This window comes from Primulina eburnea, chromosome 13, assembly GCF_022965805.1.
Source record: "Primulina eburnea isolate SZY01 chromosome 13, ASM2296580v1, whole genome shotgun sequence".
In the NCBI taxonomy this organism is placed as follows: Eukaryota; Viridiplantae; Streptophyta; class Magnoliopsida; order Lamiales; family Gesneriaceae; genus Primulina; species Primulina eburnea.
In genome coordinates, this window is record NC_133113.1 from 4324175 (window position 1) to 4344696 (window position 20522).

Sequence of the window (20522 nt, forward strand, 5' to 3'; positions counted from 1 at the left end):
AATTCTTATCGGGACGGGGATCGGGTTAGGGGGTTACGGGACGGGTCCCTACCCAATCTCAGCCCTAGGTATACATATGGAGTTGGGGTTTATTTCATCCTACTTATGTGAATATTATCCTCATGGTAGAATAGATGGTCAAAATTTGTCTATATATATATAAGATTCGTTTTTTTTTTTTTTTGAAATTATATGTGCAATAAAATCTTAATATTTGAAATGAAATAGGTAATGGCACGTAGGTAGGATATCGTATAGCCGAGTGGGGTTACGATTTTTCTCTCTCTTGATCTCTCTCCGGCGGCTCTCGTTCTCTCTCTAGTCGAAGCCGCGAACTACTGATGCTGTGGTTGGATAAAATGGCCGGATCCAGAATCTGATTCTAGAATATAGTTGTCGTCCACGAAAATCATTCTGGCGGCACGGCAAGCTTTTCGAGGACGATAGGTAAGCCATCTGAGTCGATTTTCTTCCATGTTTTTGTTTGTACTGTGCAAATTTAGCTTCAGAATGTAGAATCTTTTCCCAACGAACGAATTTACCATGCGATTTCAGCCACTTTAATATAAGATCCATGTTTGGGTTTGTATGCGGCCGTTTCCCCCTTTTGCACTGCGTTGGGTAATGTGGTTTGCTGAGTTTTTCAATTTTTTGAACGCGGTTTAACGTTGTTGACTTCCTAAAACACTCAACTTCCTTGGATTATGTTTATTTTGCCATGTCTAATGCATGTGTACAGTAAATTTTCATATTTATGGTATTTGTTTTAGCATGCAAATGGATTAATATCCAAACATTAAATTTCATTATCAAGCTCGCAATATTTTATTCGCAAAAGAAAACGAAACAAATATCAGTTTGATGAAAAGTATTGGCCGAAGTTTTCTTTTTTAAACTGAAGCTTGAAAATATTCAGTTAAGTGAATAACAAAAGTAAACAGATGTTTATCAAGTAAGAAATCTAACCCAAGCTCACTCGAGATAAGAGTACGCTGGAATAAATTGGCATGAATGTTCAAACTGAATAGGTAGAATTCGAGCCTGTAAGGTATGCTTGGCTCCACTTTTTTCCACCCCTGAATTTGACTATAGAAATAAATTAACAAATAGAGGCTTGATCCGCCTCTTTAGCCTAAATAGTTTGTGTCAAATCAATTCTATACAACTCACCTACGTTAAAAAATCAAAACCACTCCCTACACATTCCAAAACTGTTAGCATATGCCATATAGATTAAACTGATAAAACATGAAGACAATTTTAGATTGTCACCTCCTGAAAATTCTTTAAACCATGTTAATTGCTTTGAAAACATGATATAAATAGTCCACATTCTCAAGCATTCCATCACAGAGCAGCCCCTGCTCTGCCATAAAAGAAGAGAAGAAAAGATGGAACTCAAATTCATTAATCCCTCATGTAACTATGAATATAATTTTGCCATGAACAATGAAATCTCATCACCCACAAAAGACAAAGGCATGATTAAGTTCTTCTTTGTTACCCGCATATTGCTACCACTGGTCTTGATAAGAAAAGAGGCGAAACTGATGGAGAGCGGGATGGGGTTTTGTTCGACTACAATATGAAGGAGAATCATGCTAACAAATTTGCATTGAATTTTGACATTTTGTGCACTCACCTTGTTTGAGCCTATGGAGTGCTGGACTTGTATATAAAGCTTCGAAGTTAAATCTGCTTCTGCGTACAGATTGAATGGGATGGAGTAGTTTGCCGTAGTTGGTGGAGAGGGGATGATGTTTTCGGGTTTGGAAAAGTGAAGAGTATTTTGGGTATTACGCAATTTATAACCATTTTTATCATCCAACTTAAAATCATACCGAACATAATATATTTCATCACTCGACTTTACTTATCTCACATCTTTTATTTTCTTATCACTCTTATTAATTATTCTTAAATTATCCTATTCTAGTAACCAAACCGTACGCCATATTGGGATTATTAAAATCATAATTTTAGTTGTGAAACGAAAGCTCATACCCAAATCGACTGACCCTGCGTCTCATTAATGCTTCCATTAACCTTTTAGCACCATTCTCCAGGCAAACGCAAAATAAAAATGGCGGAAAATATTTACACCCAACGCCCTCTATTCGGCGGTGCGATCACGACTTCTTTCCCCGTGCGTTTTCAGGTTTGCTATTTGTTTTCTTTGGGAGGGCTGAGGGGAATAATTTGCTTTAATTGATGCTTTCGAGTGTGCTAAATGTGTTAAATTTGTGTAGGATGTCAGTAACATACGGCAAGTTCCTGATCATCAGGTCAGTTACATCTTGTAAGTTTTTACGACTTTGTGTTTCATGCTTGCATTGATCAAATTTCTATGTCCTACAGGAGGTTTTTGTAGACCCAACACGCGATGAGAGCTTGGTATTTGAACTTCTCGAGTTGAAGGCCAATGTGGCGGATCAAGGAAGTGCCACATGGTTTCTTAGAGACCTTGCCAGTGAGCAAGATGCTGAGGGGACGGTGGTAAAATTTTAGTTTTATTTTTTGATTCATTGAATACTAGTCCATTGATTATGTTTTATCAGTCAATGATCAAGTTTGACGTTTCCCTATCACAATAACATCCAATGAAGGTGCTTGAACAGTCGGGGATATTTGAGGCTTGTCAACTGAGGTTTAGAGACACTCCTGCTACCATTACTACTGCGGTTGGACAAATGGTGTGCACAACTTTGCATGAGCTGTTTCCAAGTTGATTCACTGCAGTTCCTTGGATGATGTAATTCTTGTTTTCTCCCTTGCTCTGTAGGCTTTGTCGAAGGGAAGACAGGGAAGGGAAGCACAGAACGTGGTAAAGGTAACACTTTTCTTGTTTCTAACTGCCAATATGTAAGCTTGTTTCTGGAGTCTCAAGGCACTGTTTTTTAGGTTTATCTAGCTAATTTACGCCTCAAGGAAGTTGTAACAGATGTTCTGATCACTGCTTACGAGCCTACGTTGATAAAGTAAGTTGAAAAGCTCAATCACTTGTTCGTATTCTCTTCTCGTTTCCCTTCACATTGCCTAATTTTCAAATTGTTGCCACCATCTTTTGTTCATTGCATTGCTTTTCCTATTGTAGCCCTTTGAGTGAAAGTGCTGCTGCGGTTGGTGCTGGCTTAGCGGTACCTGCTATACAGTCTGGTTTTACGCCAATGGCCGAGATTTTTAAAGTCACCGTCTCTAATTTCAAAGTGAATGACTGGAGTCTTTTTGGTGCTGCTGCTTGATTCTAAATTTGAAAGACTGAATCTTGTTTTTATGCTTCAAATTTGAAGAGCGACCAGCGACCTGCTCCCTACGCACCCAACCTCACCATCTTTGTTGTATATTTATGAAACCACAACTCGTATATCTTCAATCTGATGCCCCGAATCGAGAATCGGACGGATGTTGTCTGTTATTTTGCACTAAATATAAACTCTGTAGTTGTCTGTTATTTTGCACTAAATATAAACTCTGTAATTAAATATAATATTCTACGAAAAAATTATACGTCAAGCTAAGTATGGCGATAACAGATATTAGACGTAGAAAAAGCCATCCAAAAGCAAAACAAGCAAACAAATAATAAATAAATGGATGAAAAGAGAGAAAAGTGATTGCATGAACAAGATGACGTGCTCGTCTTTAAATTTCTCTTTTTACCAAAGGTCCCTGTTCCTGCTTTTGTCTTCGTCGTTACGCAGATTGAAAACATCTTACCACTTCGATCGAGTTGACCTGATTCCACTTCCACATCGTTTTGAAGTAGCGTTTAATGTAAAATCGAGCAACTAAGTGACAATTAATTGGTTAGTCCCGCATGCACTTTTGATAGATGAATCTTTCTGTGTAATCGTAGAAAGTTTCTGAGAATTTTTTAATCTCACATCCCGAATGATACTCATTGGAAATTTAGAGTTCGGTTCCAGCAGATGATGCTAGCCCGAATGCAGATACCTGAAATCACGAAGGATACCGTTAAAAGGGAGCCGGGAGGGTGTCCTGGCGTAGTCCCTCCGACACTCAAGTCAGATACTGCGAATAAAGTGAGAGAGCAACTAAGGGTGCTACTGAAAATCAATATATTGAATTCATGAATTGGATACTCAAACCTAGTATTTATAGGAGCGTACACGATATCTACATGGGCCACTTACCTAGGTTAGGAATGGGCCAAAAGTCCAAAGTCTTGTTTGAGCCTGATTTTGATGGGCCTATTCATAGAGTATCACCAGTCTCCCCCTCCCCGATCGAACTTGTAATGAATTGTTGTGCAGGAAATTAAAATTAAAACATTATAATGTGTGTATCAGAAGTTAGTGTTGTGTCCGGTGTTGTCAACACTGTACACAACACGGCAGCGGAAGTTAAGTATTTAACACACAAATATAACGTTAATAAATTAACACCAGATTTAAATTATGCACAAGTACGAATACTTGTGCGGTGCCTCATGGCAAAAAATTCACTAGAAAAATTATGTAAATCGTTTACACCAAAAACAACAATACTAGTGAGAAAACAAAACCAAATTCCTTGACACTCCAAGGAATTAAAAATGCATCAAAACAAACCAATAAAAACTAGATGCATAAAATAAAAAGCGTGTTGCTTAAAACCAAACGACGACACTCTTCGATCAACACTCTGCGTCAGTGTTGTTCTTGAGTGTTGGCAACACCAATCGGCAACACGGTATAACAGTGAATCAATCACACAAACTTTGCACAATCTGAACTCTGTATGTGCACTCCCGAAAACCTCCAGCAGATCCTCTCCACAACAAAGTGATCACACAATCACACAAAAATGCCTCAACAAAATATAGGTTCGGCTTTTGTATTTTTCTTCTATGTATGTGCTCTTCTGCCGACCTCACGAAAGAGTCACAGCAAAGGACTCACACGAAAAGCTTCAACTCTCCAACTCTCTTCTCTATCCCACACACATGACGGCTACAAGGCACTCCATATTTATATATAATGCTAGACCTAAATATCTTCCCATAAAAGAGTCCTACAAAATATAGAAAGAAGATTTCATTAGATATAAAAACCTTTTTTAAACAAAGATAAAATATCTTAGAGATACAAATCATATTAAAAACAAATCATATAATATATAGAATAAATCAATCAAGATTTTATCATCTAGAAATAAATCAAATAAGATCTCATAATCTAGAAATAAGTAAATAAAATCTTTTAGTCTAGAAAGGCAAAATCATAAATTGATAATATCAATAAAGGAATAAAATATTCCTTTCAATCTCCCCCTTTTTGCCTTTCTGGACAAAACATCCAAAAATGATAATCTTGGTAAGCATCACCGTCATTAAGCTCCCCCTGCCTTCTCCCCCTGAGTCAAGGTTCGTCTCCCCCTGAATTAAACATGTAAGAGCACTGATGTTGTTGACAGTGTTGTCAACACCATCATTAGAACACCTGAAAACATAAAAAATAAGAGCAACCCAAAAACAACATTAAAGACAGAGAATAAGTATTCATTCAATCTCAACAACTCCAGATGCTTCAACATCATTGTTTTGCATTTTTGGTCCTCATACTCCCCCTTTTTGGCCAGAATGTAAGCCAATTTCCAAAAGCAGATTATACTCAGCTATGTGTAGAACGAGAGAGAAAATTATAAAGATCTATCAGGAGTTATGCACAGAAAAAAAGCCACAAAGAAATCACGAGAGTAAGAAAGATTGTGAGGGCAAATGAGAACAAGCAAGAGTAATTATCAGGCATTTAACACCAACAAAACATATTTACTCTTAGAAAAGAAAATCGATTCAATCCTTCAGCTCCAGAGAATTTGCACGGTGAAGGTAATATGTTCGAAATTTACCCAAAACACTAATTACGGTTCTATCCCAAAAACAAATAGAAAAATTGATTCAAACTCATGTTACGACGATTTCAAAAGAATATCCTGTGAAAACCCACATCGATTATAACCCACTGACACAAGTAGTCACATAAATTCAAAATTTAGGTAATCAAGGTTTTCATCATCCGTCATGAGTCAATACTGATATGTCACTGCACATGATGAATTCACGAAACAAAAATCAATATGCATGTCCTACATATGCCTCCAATATGATGAATTTTCAAAATGTCAGGCAATGTAAAAACTGTGCTATGTCAGAACTTGGTGTTGGCAACACCTCCTGGCAACACCACTGAGTTTTATTCAAACTTCCATAAAATTTTATTTTGATAAAAAATGGTAGCTCCCACACTAGAAGAACGGTCTTCAATGGACTCCCCTAGGTAGCTTTTTCCATTACTATTTTTTACTTAGAAGTGGTAGCTCTCACACTAGAAGAACGGTCTTCAATGGTGTAATGCCCGAGATTTAATTATTTTAATCAGACATGATTAATTGACGTGATCAAGGTTATACGAACTCAAATGAACCGTTATGCCGAGATCGAGCGTCGTTGCATGATTAACCAAGGAAGTGGACAGAACCCTCGGCGCTCGTGCGGTAGAAAAGCACCGCCCGAGCGCCAAGGCATTGCAAATTTTGGTTCGGGCAGCAAGTGTGGCGCCCGGGCGGTAGATTTCGACCGCCCGAGCGCCAATGGGGAAGCAAGGAGACAGAACTCCTCGCGCCCGGGCGGCGGATTTTGACCGCCCGAGCGCCAAGCTCGCGCCCGGGCGGAAATTTATTACCGCCCGAGCGCGAGGCGTGTCGCGTGGAGGATGTGCCGCTTGCCTTCATGCATGCGCGAGGTATATATATATATATATATATATATATATATATATATATATATACATGCAATTCATTTTAAAGAATCAGAAACGAAAGAATATCGAGAAAAAGGTTTCAGAAAAAGGGTTGAAAACCCTTACGCCTTTTGTGAGAAATCCGTCCGTCTGATTTTGAATCCGACTTCGGTATCGAGTTCCTAGCAACGTAGGCTACAACTGGACGTAAGTTTTACTACGTTTTGACATGCTTTGAAATTATGATATTGTCAGAATTGAATGGAACTCATATATGTTGCTCTTGACATATTAGACATCATAGAATCGAAGTCAGATTAAGAAACGGACTGATTATGGAATTGTTATGATTTTCGGAGTAGTTTTGGAGTCGAGTTGATATCAGAATTGAGTTGTTATTGAGATATTATGGTATTGTTGGGTATATTGATATTATACCGTTATGCCATCGAGAGTGAATTAGATTGAGTATTGAGTAGGACAGATTTAATTCGAGTGGTGTATTGATATTATACTCCTCGATGTTGTTCTTGTCAGATTGAATATTGACAGGCTTGGGGTTCGAGACTTCGACAGAGTCAGAATATCAGAAAGAAAGGTATAAATTAATGTTGAGTTGAGATTGCACAACTCGAGTGAGGTTTGACTCGAGTTTCCCTAAATCACATACTTTCTTTTATTGCATTGATATTTGCAATTGATGAGACTTACGATTGTAGTCTATTGATTTATAGCTAATGTATGATAAGATTGATAATTGTAGCTTATTGATTTATAGCTACTGCATGTAATGACTGCTGATTCGCTAGTCATTAACTGATTTGCCTAGATACTGAATGTATGTATTGATTACTGAGTCGTTGAGTCATAGGCTGATTCGCCTAGTCACCGGCTGATTCGTCTGGTTATAGACTGATTCGTCTATTTATTGGCTGATTCGCCTAATTATAGCTGATTCGCTATATCTTGACTGATTCGTCTAAACTTAAGCTGATTCGCTTAATTACAGGCTGATTCGTCTGTTTATTGGCTGATTCGCCTAATTCTTGACTGATTCGTCAATTCTGCGGCTGTTTCGCCCAGACACTATATCGGGATCCCTAGGTTAGAGTTGAGTCGAGTCTGAGACGACGTGTCCGTTGAGTCGAGTCTGAGATGGCGCGTCGGTGGAGTTGAGTCTGATATGACATGTTGATTTACATTGTTTATACCATTCATGATTATTGAATGTTTGATATGGATTTATGTTTCTGATTTGAGACATGTTATGAATAATCCTTATATGCTTTCGTATATGTTTTTATATGACTGCATGTTTACATTGTTTATACTGGGATATTTATATCTCACCGGAGTTATCCGGCTGTTGTCTTGTTTTGTATGTGTGCATGACAACAGGTGGGGCTGGATCAGGGTCAAGAAGAGGATGAGAGAAGATTAGATAGCGTGGAGATCCGGGCATCAAAGCAACATAGGATTCAGCGCTGATTTGTAGTTGAACCTAGTTGAATTCTTGTAGATAATACGGATTTGTATATATATGTTTAATATGTAATTTGAGTAAATTACATTACGTTTCCGCTTTGTATAAAAAAAAATTTAGACCCTGTTTTTATTCTTGATTAATTAGTCCCAATGATGATTAAGAACTTGATTAGCGTCCGGGTCCCCACAAATGGACTCCTCTAGGTAGCTTTTTCCATTTTCTTCTAAACAATTTTTTTTATTTACCTCTTTTCTGTTTTTCTCCTTTTGCTCACATTTTCCAAGTCATCTTTTCACTTTAGACAAGATCACGATTTTCATGAATGTCCTCAACTACTCAATGCCTTGGATTTGTGCAAAAACTATTTCTCAACATACGATTGGAAGTATGAACACTCAGGGGTACCTTTCAGAAATTTGCCTTCACTGTTCAGTCATTGCACAAATAAATAGGATGATTATGAATATGCAGTATGCCTAATATCCTAGTAATGGTCATGCACAAACAGATGTTGTCTCTGGTGTTGGCAACACCACGGACAACACTGAACAAATATTTTTTTAAAAGTACACACATGCTGAGAGATTTCCGAAGATTGGAAAATCTCTCAAAGTCCAAAGGTTTCGTGAATATATCAGCCAGTTGATTCTCAGCCCTAACAAATTCCAGTGAATTATTCCTTTTTTCAACCAAATCTCGAATAAAGTGACGTCTTATGTCTATGTGTTTCGTTCGAAAGTGTTGAACAGGATTCTTAGAAATGTCTATAACACTTGAGTTGTCACAATATAACATCATGCAATTTCTTAATTTGCAATCCAAGAAATAAAGTTAGTTCTCCTACCATGCTCATTTCAAAGTGTGAAGACATACACTCAACAAAGTTATCAATAAGTTTTTGTGATGAAGAATCGAAGATAATGTCATCTACATAAACTTGACAAATCAGGATATCATGCTTCAATTTTTGAATAAAGAGAGTTTTATCAACCTCACCTCGTTTAAAGCCCAGATTTATCAGATTGTCAGCTAACCTACCGTGCCATGCCCGTGGAGCCTGTTTCAGTCCATACAAGGCCTTATTCAATTTGTAGACATGATCCACGTGGTGAGGATCTTCAAATCCCTTAGGTTGACTGGCATAGGCTTCTTCATACATAGCCTGCACACATTCAAATGTGAGTTCATCATAATCATTATCCTGGATTTCATGATTACCTGAGTCACCGTGAGATTTAGCATTGAGACACAAGGATTTTGAAGTGGTGTTGCGGCCTGGTGTTGCAACACCAGCGGCAACACCGTGCGGGTTGACTTGCAGCCAGCATTTTTCCTTCAAAACAGCAGTGTTTTTGGATAATATGTCCATCGGGATTCTGTTAAATTTCCTGAAAAAAAAAACAATAAACTAGAATCAATCACTTAGTGTAAAAAGCGTTGGCTCTGATACCACTTGTAAGGAATTGTTGTTCAGGAAGTAAATTAAAATATTGTGTGTATCAGAATTCTGTGTTGTGTCCGGTGTCGTCAACACTGTACACAACACGACAGCGGAAATTATTTATTTAACACACAAATATAACGTTAATAAATTAACACCAGATTTAAATTATGCACAAGTACGAATACTTGTGCGGTGCCTCATGGCAAAAAATTCACTAGAAAAATTATGTAAATCGTTTACACCAAAAACAACAATACTAGTGAGAAAACAAAACCAAATTCCTTGACACTCCAAGGAATTAAAAATGCATCAAAACAAACCAATAAAAACTAGATGCATAAAATAAAAAGCGTGTTGCTTAAAACCAAACGACGACACTCTTCGATCAACACTCTGCGTCAGTGTTGTTCTTGAGTGTTGGCAACACCAATCGGCAACACGGTATAACAGTGAATCAATCACACAAACTTTGCACAATCTGAACTCTGTATGTGCACTCCCGAAAACCTCCAGCAGATCCTCTCCACAACAAAGTGATCACACAATCACACAAAAATGCCTCAACAAAATATAGGTTCGGCTTTTGTATTTTTCTTCTATGTATGTGCTCTTCTGCCGACCTCACGAAAGAGTCACAGCAAAGGACTCACACGAAAAGCTTCAACTCTCCAACTCTCTTCTCTATCCCACACACATGACGGCTACAAGGCACTCCATATTTATATATAATGCTAGACCTAAATATCTTCCCATAAAAGAGTCCTACAAAATATAGAAAGAAGATTTCATTAGATATAAAAACCTTTTTTAAACAAAGATAAAATATCTTAGAGATACAAATCATATTAAAAACAAATCATATAATATATAGAATAAATCAATCAAGATTTTATCATCTAGAAATAAATCAAATAAGATCTCATAATCTAGAAATAAGTAAATAAAATCTTTTAGTCTAGAAAGGCAAAATCATAAATTGATAATATCAATAAAGGAATAAAATATTCCTTTCAATCTCCCCTTTTTTGCCTTTCTGGACAAAACATCCAAAAATGATAATCTTGGTAAGCATCACCGTCATTAAGCTCCCCCTGCCTTCTCCCCCTGAGTCAAGGTTCGTCTCCCCCTGAATTAAACATGTAAGAGCACTGATGTTGTTGACAGTGTTGTCAACACCATCATTAGAACACCTGAAAACATAAAAAATAAGAGCAACCCAAAAACAACATTAAAGACAGAGAATAAGTATTCATTCAATCTCAACAACTCCAGATGCTTCAACATCATTGTTTTGCATTTTTGGTCCTCATACTCCCCCTTTTTGGCCAGAATGTAAGCCAATTTCCAAAAGCAGATTATACTCAGCTATGTGTAGAACGAGAGAGAAAATTATAAAGATCTATCAGGAGTTATGCACAGAAAAAAAGCCACAAAGAAATCACGAGAGTAAGAAAGATTGTGAGGGCAAATGAGAACAAGCAAGAGTAATTATCAGGCATTTAACACCAACAAAACATATTTACTCTTAGAAAAGAAAATCGATTCAATCCTTCAGCTCCAGAGAATTTGCACGGTGAAGGTAATATGTTCGAAATTTACCCAAAACACTAATTACGGTTCTATCCCAAAAACAAATAGAAAAATTGATTCAAACTCATGTTACGACGATTTCAAAAGAATATCCTGTGAAAACCCACATCGATTATAACCCACTGACACAAGTAGTCACATAAATTCAAAATTTAGGTAATCAAGGTTTTCATCATCCGTCATGAGTCAATACTGATATGTCACTGCACATGATGAATTCACGAAACAAAAATCAATATGCATGTCCTACATATGCCTCCAATATGATGAATTTTCAAAATGTCAGGCAATGTAAAAACTGTGCTATGTCAGAACTTGGTGTTGGCAACACCTCCTGGCAACACCACTGAGTTTTATTCAAACTTCCATAAAATTTTATTTTGATAAAAAATGGTAGCTCCCACACTAGAAGAACGGTCTTCAATGGACTCCCCTAGGTAGCTTTTTCCATTACTATTTTTTACTTAGAAGTGGTAGCTCTCACACTAGAAGAACGGTCTTCAATGGTGTAATGCCCGAGATTTAATTATTTTAATCAGACATGATTAATTGACGTGATCAAGGTTATACGAACTCAAATGAACCGTTATGCCGAGATCGAGCGTCGTTGCATGATTAACCAAGGAAGTGGACAGAACCCTCGGCGCTCGTGCGGTAGAAAAGCACCGCCCGAGCGCCAAGGCATTGCAAATTTTGGTTCGGGCAGCAAGTGTGGCGCCCGGGCGGTAGATTTCGACCGCCCGAGCGCCAATGGGGAAGCAAGGAGACAGAACTCCTCGCGCCCGGGCGGCGGATTTTGACCGCCCGAGCGCCAAGCTCGCGCCCGGGCGGAAATTTATTACCGCCCGAGCGCGAGGCGTGTCGCGTGGAGGATGTGCCGCTTGCCTTCATGCATGCGCGAGGTATATATATATATATATATATATATATATATATATATATATATATATATATATATATATATATATACATGCAATTCATTTTAAAGAATCAGAAACGAAAGAATATCGAGAAAAAGGTTTCAGAAAAAGGGTTGAAAACCCTTACGCCTTTTGTGAGAAATCCGTCCGTCTGATTTTGAATCCGACTTCGGTATCGAGTTCCTAGCAACGTAGGCTACAACTGGACGTAAGTTTTACTACGTTTTGACATGCTTTGAAATTATGATATTGTCAGAATTGAATGGAACTCATATATGTTGCTCTTGACATATTGGACATCATAGAATCGAAGTCAGATTAAGAAACGGACTGATTATGGAATTGTTATGATTTTCGGAGTAGTTTTAGAGTCGAGTTGATATCAGAATTGAGTTGTTATTGAGATATTATGGTATTGTTGGGTATATTGATATTATACCGTTATGCCATCGAGAGTGAATTAGATTGAGTATTGAGCAGGACAGATTTAATTCGAGTGGTGTATTGATATTATACTCCTCGATGTTGTTCTTGTCAGATTGAATATTGACAGGCTTGGGGTTCGAGACTTCGACAGAGTCAGAATATCAGAAAGAAAGGTATAAATTAATGTTGAGTTGGGATTGCACAACTCGAGTGAGGTTTGACTCGAGTTTCCCTAAACACATACTTTCTTTTATTGCATTGATATTTGCAATTGATGAGACTTACGATTGTAGTCTATTGATTTATAGCTAATGTATGATAAGATTGATAATTGTAGCTTATTGATTTATAGCTACTGCATGTAATGACTGCTGATTCGCTAGTCATTAACTGATTTGCCTAGATACTGAATGTATGTATTGATTACTGAGTCGTTGAGTCATAGGCTGATTCGCCTAGTCACCGGCTGATTCGTCTGGTTATAGACTGATTCGTCTATTTATTGGCTGATTCGCCTAATTATAGCTGATTCGCTATATCTTGACTGATTCGTCTAAACTTAAGCTGATTCGCTTAATTACAGGCTGATTCGTCTGTTTATTGGCTGATTCGCCTAATTCTTGACTGATTCGTCAATTCTGCGGCTGTTTCGCCCAGACACTATATCGGGATCCCTAGGTTAGAGTTGAGTCGAGTCTGAGACGACGTGTCCGTTGAGTCGAGTCTGAGATGGCGCGTCGGTGGAGTTGAGTCTGATATGACATGTTGATTTACATTGTTTATACCATTCATGATTATTGAATGTTTGATATGGATTTATGTTTCTGATTTGAGACATGTTATGAATAATCCTTATATGCTTTCGTATATGTTTTTATATGACTGCATGTTTACATTGTTTATACTGGGATATTTATATCTCACCGGAGTTATCCGGCTGTTGTCTTGTTTTGTATGTGTGCATGACAACAGGTGGGGCTGGATCAGGGTCAAGAAGAGGATGAGAGAAGATTAGATAGCGTGGAGATCCGGGCATCAAAGCAACATAGGATTCAGCGCTGATTTGTAGTTGAACCTAGTTGAATTCTTGTAGATAATACGGATTTGTATATATATGTTTAATATGTAATTTGAGTAAATTACATTACGTTTCCGCTTTGTATAAAAAAAAATTTAGACCCTGTTTTTATTCTTGATTAATTAGTCCCAATGATGATTAAGAACTTGATTAGCGTCCGGGTCCCCACAAATGGACTCCTCTAGGTAGCTTTTTCCATTTTCTTCTAAACAATTTTTTTTATTTACCTCTTTTCTGTTTTTCTCCTTTTGCTCACATTTTCCAAGTCATCTTTTCACTTTAGACAAGATCACGATTTTCATGAATGTCCTCAACTACTCAATGCCTTGGATTTGTGCAAAAACTATTTCTCAACATACGATTGGAAGTATGAACACTCAGGGGTACCTTTCAGAAATTTGCCTTCACTGTTCAGTCATTGCACAAATAAATAGGATGATTATGAATATGCAGTATGCCTAATATCCTAGTAATGGTCATGCACAAACAGATGTTGTCTCTGGTGTTGGCAACACCACGGACAACACTGAACAAATATTTTTTTAAAAGTACACACATGCTGAGAGATTTCCGAAGATTGGAAAATCTCTCAAAGTCCAAAGGTTTCGTGAATATATCAGCCAGTTGATTCTCAGCCCTAACAAATTCCAGTGAATTATTCCTTTTTTCAACCAAATCTCGAATAAAGTGACGTCTTATGTCTATGTGTTTCGTTCGAAAGTGTTGAACAGGATTCTTAGAAATGTCTATAACACTTGAGTTGTCACAATATAACATCATGCAATTTCTTAATTTGCAATCCAAGAAATAAAGTTAGTTCTCCTACCATGCTCATTTCAAAGTGTGAAGACATACACTCAACAAAGTTATCAATAAGTTTTTGTGATGAAGAATCGAAGATAATGTCATCTACATAAACTTGACAAATCAGGATATCATGCTTCAATTTTTGAATGAAGAGAGTTTTATCAACCTCACCTCGTTTAAAGCCCAGATTTATCAGATTGTCAGCTAACCTACCGTGCCATGCCCATGGAGCCTGTTTCAGTCCATACAAGGCCTTATTCAATTTGTAGACATGATCCACGTGGTGAGGATCTTCAAATCCCTTAGGTTGACTGGCATAGGCTTCTTCATACATAGCCTGCACACATTCAAATGTGAGTTCATCATAATCATTATCCTGGATTTCATGATTACCTGAGTCACCGTGAGATTTAGCATTGAGACACAAGGATTTTGAAGTGGTGTTGCGGCCTGGTGTTGCAACACCAGCGGCAACACCGTGCGGGTTGACTTGCAGCCAACATTTTTCCTTCAAAACAGCAGTGTTTTTGGATAATATGTCCATCGGGATTCTGTTAAACTTCCTGAAAAAAAAAACAATAAACTAGAATCAATCACTTAGTGTAAAAAGCGTTGGCTCTGATACCACTTGTAAGGAATTGTTGTTCAGGAAGTAAATTAAAATATTGTGTGTATCAGAATTCTGTGTTGTGTCCGGTGTCGTCAACACTGTACACAACACGACAGCGGAAATTATTTATTTAACACACAAATATAACGTTAATAAATTAACACCAGATTTAAATTATGCACAAGTACGAATACTTGTGCGGTGCCTCATGGCAAAAAATTCACTAGAAAAATTATGTAAATCGTTTACACCAAAAACAACAATACTAGTGAGAAAACAAAACCAAATTCCTTGACACTCCAAGGAATTAAAAATGCATCAAAACAAACCAATAAAAACTAGATGCATAAAATAAAAAGCGTGTTGCTTAAAACCAAACGACGACACTCTTCGATCAACACTCTGCGTCAGTGTTGTTCTTGAGTGTTGGCAACACCAATCGGCAACACGGTATAACAGTGAATCAATCACACAAACTTTGCACAATCTGAACTCTGTATGTGCACTCCCGAAAACCTCCAGCAGATCCTCTCCACAACAAAGTGATCACACAATCACACAAAAATGCCTCAACAAAATATAGGTTCGGCTTTTGTATTTTTCTTCAATGTATGTGCTCTTCTGCCGACCTCACGAAAGAGTCACAGCAAAGGACTCACACGAAAAGCTTCAACTCTCCAACTCTCTTCTCTATCCCACACACATGACGGCTACAAGGCACTCCATATTTATATATAATGCTTGACCTAAATATCTTCCCATAAAAGAGTCCTACAAAATATAGAAAGAAGATTTCATTAGATATAAAAACCTTTTTTAAACAAAGATAAAATATCTTAGAGATACAAATCATATTAAAAACAAATCATATAATATATAGAATAAATCAATCAAGATTTTATCATCTAGAAATAAATCAAATAAGATCTCATAATCTAGAAATAAGTAAATAAAATCTTTTAGTCTAGAAAGGCAAAATCATAAATTGATAATATCAATAAAGGAATAAAATATTCCTTTCAGAACTGAATCGCAGGTTTGAATTTCGATTAATTGCGTTGTCCTTGGTTTGCAATATGTGAGACGCGCATTCTTCCCTGTTGTCCGTTAGTCTCCAAAAAATTGGAAACAAATTGAATCACCTTCCCTTTTTGAAGTGATAGGTCTGCCTTGGGCTCCCCTACAAATAGTCATTCGTTCCTCGCTTTATTCTCCTCTCAACACACGATATTTCCTCCTCATCACCCTCCTCTACACCTGAAACAACCCCACTCCCATGACAATAACATTGAAATTAAATGACATATGCGGAAGCATTTTAATTTAAAAGGGAAAGAACAATATACCATTTACATCATAACTATTTTACGCACTAATATACATAACCATTCACCATCATATCCTTCAACACATAACCAAAAGCCAACATAGAGTTTTCCTCATCATTCATTTAGCCAAATACATGACATTTTAAAACTTCACATGTTTACTAAACTCAAAACAAAAATGACACCACCAAACAAAATCTTTCCCATTGCCTTATATATATGACTTCTCCCATCTTGGACAATCCGCTTCAATCCTTTTTATCACCTGCACCACATGACATAACTGGAATGAGAATAAAACTCAGTAAGTAAGAAGCTGTACATAGCAATTACATATACATAGCTTTGGCTTAGAACGTGGCTATGGCAATGACGATAAAGAATGAATCATAAATCTCAAATCAATATAAAGGGTATCATATCATGAATTAAAGGAAGGAAATGACAGTTCTGTGACCTGTGACCTGTGGCAAGTATCTCTTTGATATAAATATCAAAACTGTGAGAGATACTCATAATCATGTGATTGGCCAATGACATGCATGAATTACTATCATTCCTTGTCTTTAATAATAGGAAATCTCATTGAGGCATTACATCAAACACTTGGTAGGAACAATGAGTTACTAGCTCATTTGTCAATGAATTCCATAGTAATCTTTGAACAATGAATATATATAACAATATACATATCGATTATATGTCAATGGGAGGAGCTAGTTAGCAATAAAATGGCTTGATACATATATAAATCACGTGAGCACAAGGAAAAGCTTTCACTTACAACAAACCAAATGAATGCTTAGATGTTCTTGAAGGAAATCCTACAACAATAATCACAATCATAATCATAAATCGTCTCCAATAATCCAATGAATCATGAACTCAATTTAACCCTCAATACTTCAAACCCTTCTATACTCCAAAAACATAGAATAATTACCTTGTAGCTTGAAATCTTAGGAAGGAGCAACTAAGAAATCACTATAATCCTTGCACTTGGAGTAGAGAATTGGAGAGAAGAAAACCTTGAGAGAAAAGGGTATGAATCGATGGAAGAGAAAGGAGGATGGTAGGAAATGTGTAGAATAGTATAAAGTAACGTTTATAAGCCTCCAATTCCTTTAAAAACGTGTTTTCTATGCTATATACACGGACCACGTTCCCCCCTCCGTGTATAGGTTCGTGTACACTCGGGAAATCACTCATTTTGCATGGTCGGACCCGGACCCCGTGTGGGGGTCCGTGTACCCTCTGCCAAGGGCCAAAACTGCATTTTGTCTTCCGAATTAGCAAAAGTGGTAAACATGAAAGTTGTAGCCCTATGTGTTTTCTTGAAGCACTCCAAATTTCAGGTCATTTGGAGGTCTGAGTAAAAAGTTATGCTCATTCTCCCAACATGTGTCAGTGCAGGAACAACGAAACACACGACACACTTCGGGTCACTTTTGGCTCGTCTTCCCTAATGATTTAAACAAAACTCAAAATAAGAAAGTTATAGCCTTATATCTTATCTTTCTAATGGAAGTGGCCTCACCTCAATTGGATCAATATACAAAACATTATACTAAAAACCACAACCACTGCCACATTTGTCATACCATTTCTGCACTTCCATTTTCTATTAGGCTCAAAATCAACTTTCTATTCTACCCATTCATTCCATAATCATCACCAACTATGACCATAATACCAAAACAATAACCATTCCAATAAAGATATCCATAAACAATAATCATTCAACATAATCTCAACCGGTAAAGCATAAAACATGATCATAACAATAATAAACCATAAGGGTTAACATGATAAAAGATTGGGCTATTACAATCTCCCCTCATAAAAATTTCGTCCCCGAAATTTACATACCGTTGAATAAATTGGGATAACGATGTTTCATTTCTTCTTCCGGTTCCCAAGTCGCCTCCTCAATCACTTGATTTCTCCAAAGGACTTTGACAATACCAATATCTTTGTTTCTTAACACTTTAACCTTACGATCAAGTATTTGAACCGGCACTTCTTCGTAACTTAAATTAGGCAAAAGATCTAATGATTCATGTCGAAGAACATGAGATGGATTGGGAAGATATTTGCGTAGCATAGACACATGAAAGACATTGTGCATTCGATCCAAGTCTGGTGGCAATGCAAGACGATAGGCTCGGTCTCCAATCTTGTCTAGAATTTCAAACGGCCCAATGTATCGAGGACTTAACTTACCTTTCTTGCCAAACCGCATCACTCCCTGAAAAGGGGCTATTTTAATAAAAACATGATCACCTACCTCGAATGTCAAAGGTCATCGACGTACATCAGCGTAACTTTTCTGTCTAGACTGAGCGGTCTTCATTCTTTCTTGGATCAATGCCACAACATCTGCTGTTTGTTGAACCAATTCTAGGCCCAACATCTTCCTTTCACCTACCTCTTCCCAGTACAATGGAGATCGGCACTTTCTTCCATATAAAGCTTCGTAGGGTGCCATGCCGATTGAAGACTGGTTGCTGTTATTATACGTGAATTCCACCAAAGGCAACTTAGAATCCCAACTTCCCGTGAAATCAATCGTACAGGCTCGTAACATATCTTCAAGAATTTGAATCACCCTCTCTGACTGCCCATCACTTTGAGGATGATATACTATGCTAAAAGCCAACTTTGTGCCCAAGGCTCTATGCAAACTTTTCCAGAATTCAGAAGTAAACCTCGGGTCATGATCAGATACAATTGATACAGAGATTCCATGAAGTCTTACAATCTCAGCTACATAGACTTCAGCATACTGGTTCATTGTAAACATCGTTTTGACTGGAAAAAAATGAGCCGACTTGGTTAACCTATCAACAATTACCCAGATGGAGTTGTAACCCTTTGGTGTTCTTGGAAGTCCTGTTACGAAGTCCATAGTGATATGCTCCCATTTCCACTGAGGTATTGGGAGAGATTGCAAAGTTCCAGCAGGTCTTTGATGTTCAATCTTAACCTGCTGACAGGTTAGACATTCAGAAATAAATAACATGATATCTTTCTTCATACCTGGCCACCAATAAAGACGTCGAAGACCATGATACATTTTGGTACCGGCAGGATGAATTGAATAAGGCGCTGTATGAGCTTCAATAAGTATATCTTTCCGAATGTCATCACCCCTAGGAACACAAATTCTACCTCGAAAGGTCAATAAACCATCATGATTCAAACCGAATTCAGAAACTCCTGTTAAATCATTGTTATTCTTCAACTCTAATAACTGAATATCCAATTGTTGCTCCTTTAGAATACGATCAATCAAAGTAGAGCGAAGAACTAGTGCAGATAACTGATCTATTGTACCTGGAGATACCGGAGTTATTTTGTTCCTTTGAAAATCGAGTAATAACGGTTTCTGAATCATGGAACCCAATAGATAACTGGATTTACGGCTTAAAGCATCTGCAACGACATTAGCTTTTCCAGGATGATAGCTAATGGTGCAATCATAGTCTTTTACCAGTTCCAACCACATCCGCTGCCTCATATTCAATTCTTTCTGCGAAAACAAATAACTCAAACTTTTATGATCTGTAAAAATTTCACACTTCTCACCATATAAATAATGCCGCCATATCTTCAAGACGAATACTACAGCTGCCAACTCCAAATCATGCGTGGGATAATTCTTCTCGTATTCTTTTAGCTGACGAGAAGCATAAGCAATTACTTTCCCACGTTGCATCAACACAACACCTAACCCCTGCTTTGAAGCATCTGTATACACAACAAAATCCCCAGTACCACAAGGAAGTACTAATACAGGGGCAGAAGTTAACTTATCTTTCAAAGTTTGGAAAGCTTGTTGGCATTCTATAGTCCATTCAAATTTGATAGCCTTTCGTGTCAAGCTCGTCAATGGTAATGTTATTTTCGAGAAGTCCGCTATGAATCTTCTGTAATACCCAGCCAAGCCAAGAAAACTCCGTACCTCTGAAACTGTCTTTGGAATGGACCATTGCTTAATAGCTTCAATCTTGGACGGGTCGACTGCTATTCCTTCTTTTGACACAATACGGCCTAAAAACGCCACTTGCTCTAACCAAAACTCACATTTCTT

The 20522-nt window shown here is 37.4% G+C and overlaps 1 protein-coding gene across 4 annotated transcripts; it reads left to right on the forward strand.

The window, feature by feature from the left end:
* The first annotated feature begins 240 nt into the window (after positions 1-240).
* LOC140810602 (uncharacterized) lies at positions 241-3451 on the forward strand. Of its 4 annotated transcripts, none has more exons than XM_073168449.1 (8): positions 241-447; positions 2054-2146; positions 2250-2285; positions 2359-2496; positions 2607-2693; positions 2783-2830; positions 2902-2978; positions 3095-3451. In XM_073168449.1, the coding sequence occupies exons 2-8, from the start codon at positions 2084-2086 to the stop codon at positions 3240-3242; spliced, it is 597 nt and encodes a 198-aa protein (XP_073024550.1). In that variant the 5' UTR covers positions 241-447; positions 2054-2083; the 3' UTR covers positions 3243-3451. The 4 variants fall into 4 exon arrangements, with proteins under 4 accessions (XP_073024550.1, XP_073024549.1, XP_073024548.1 ...); XM_073168448.1 differs by having other exon boundaries at positions 2067-2146; XM_073168447.1 differs by having other exon boundaries at positions 242-447; positions 2054-2158.
* Positions 3452-20522: the final 17071 nt, after the last annotated feature.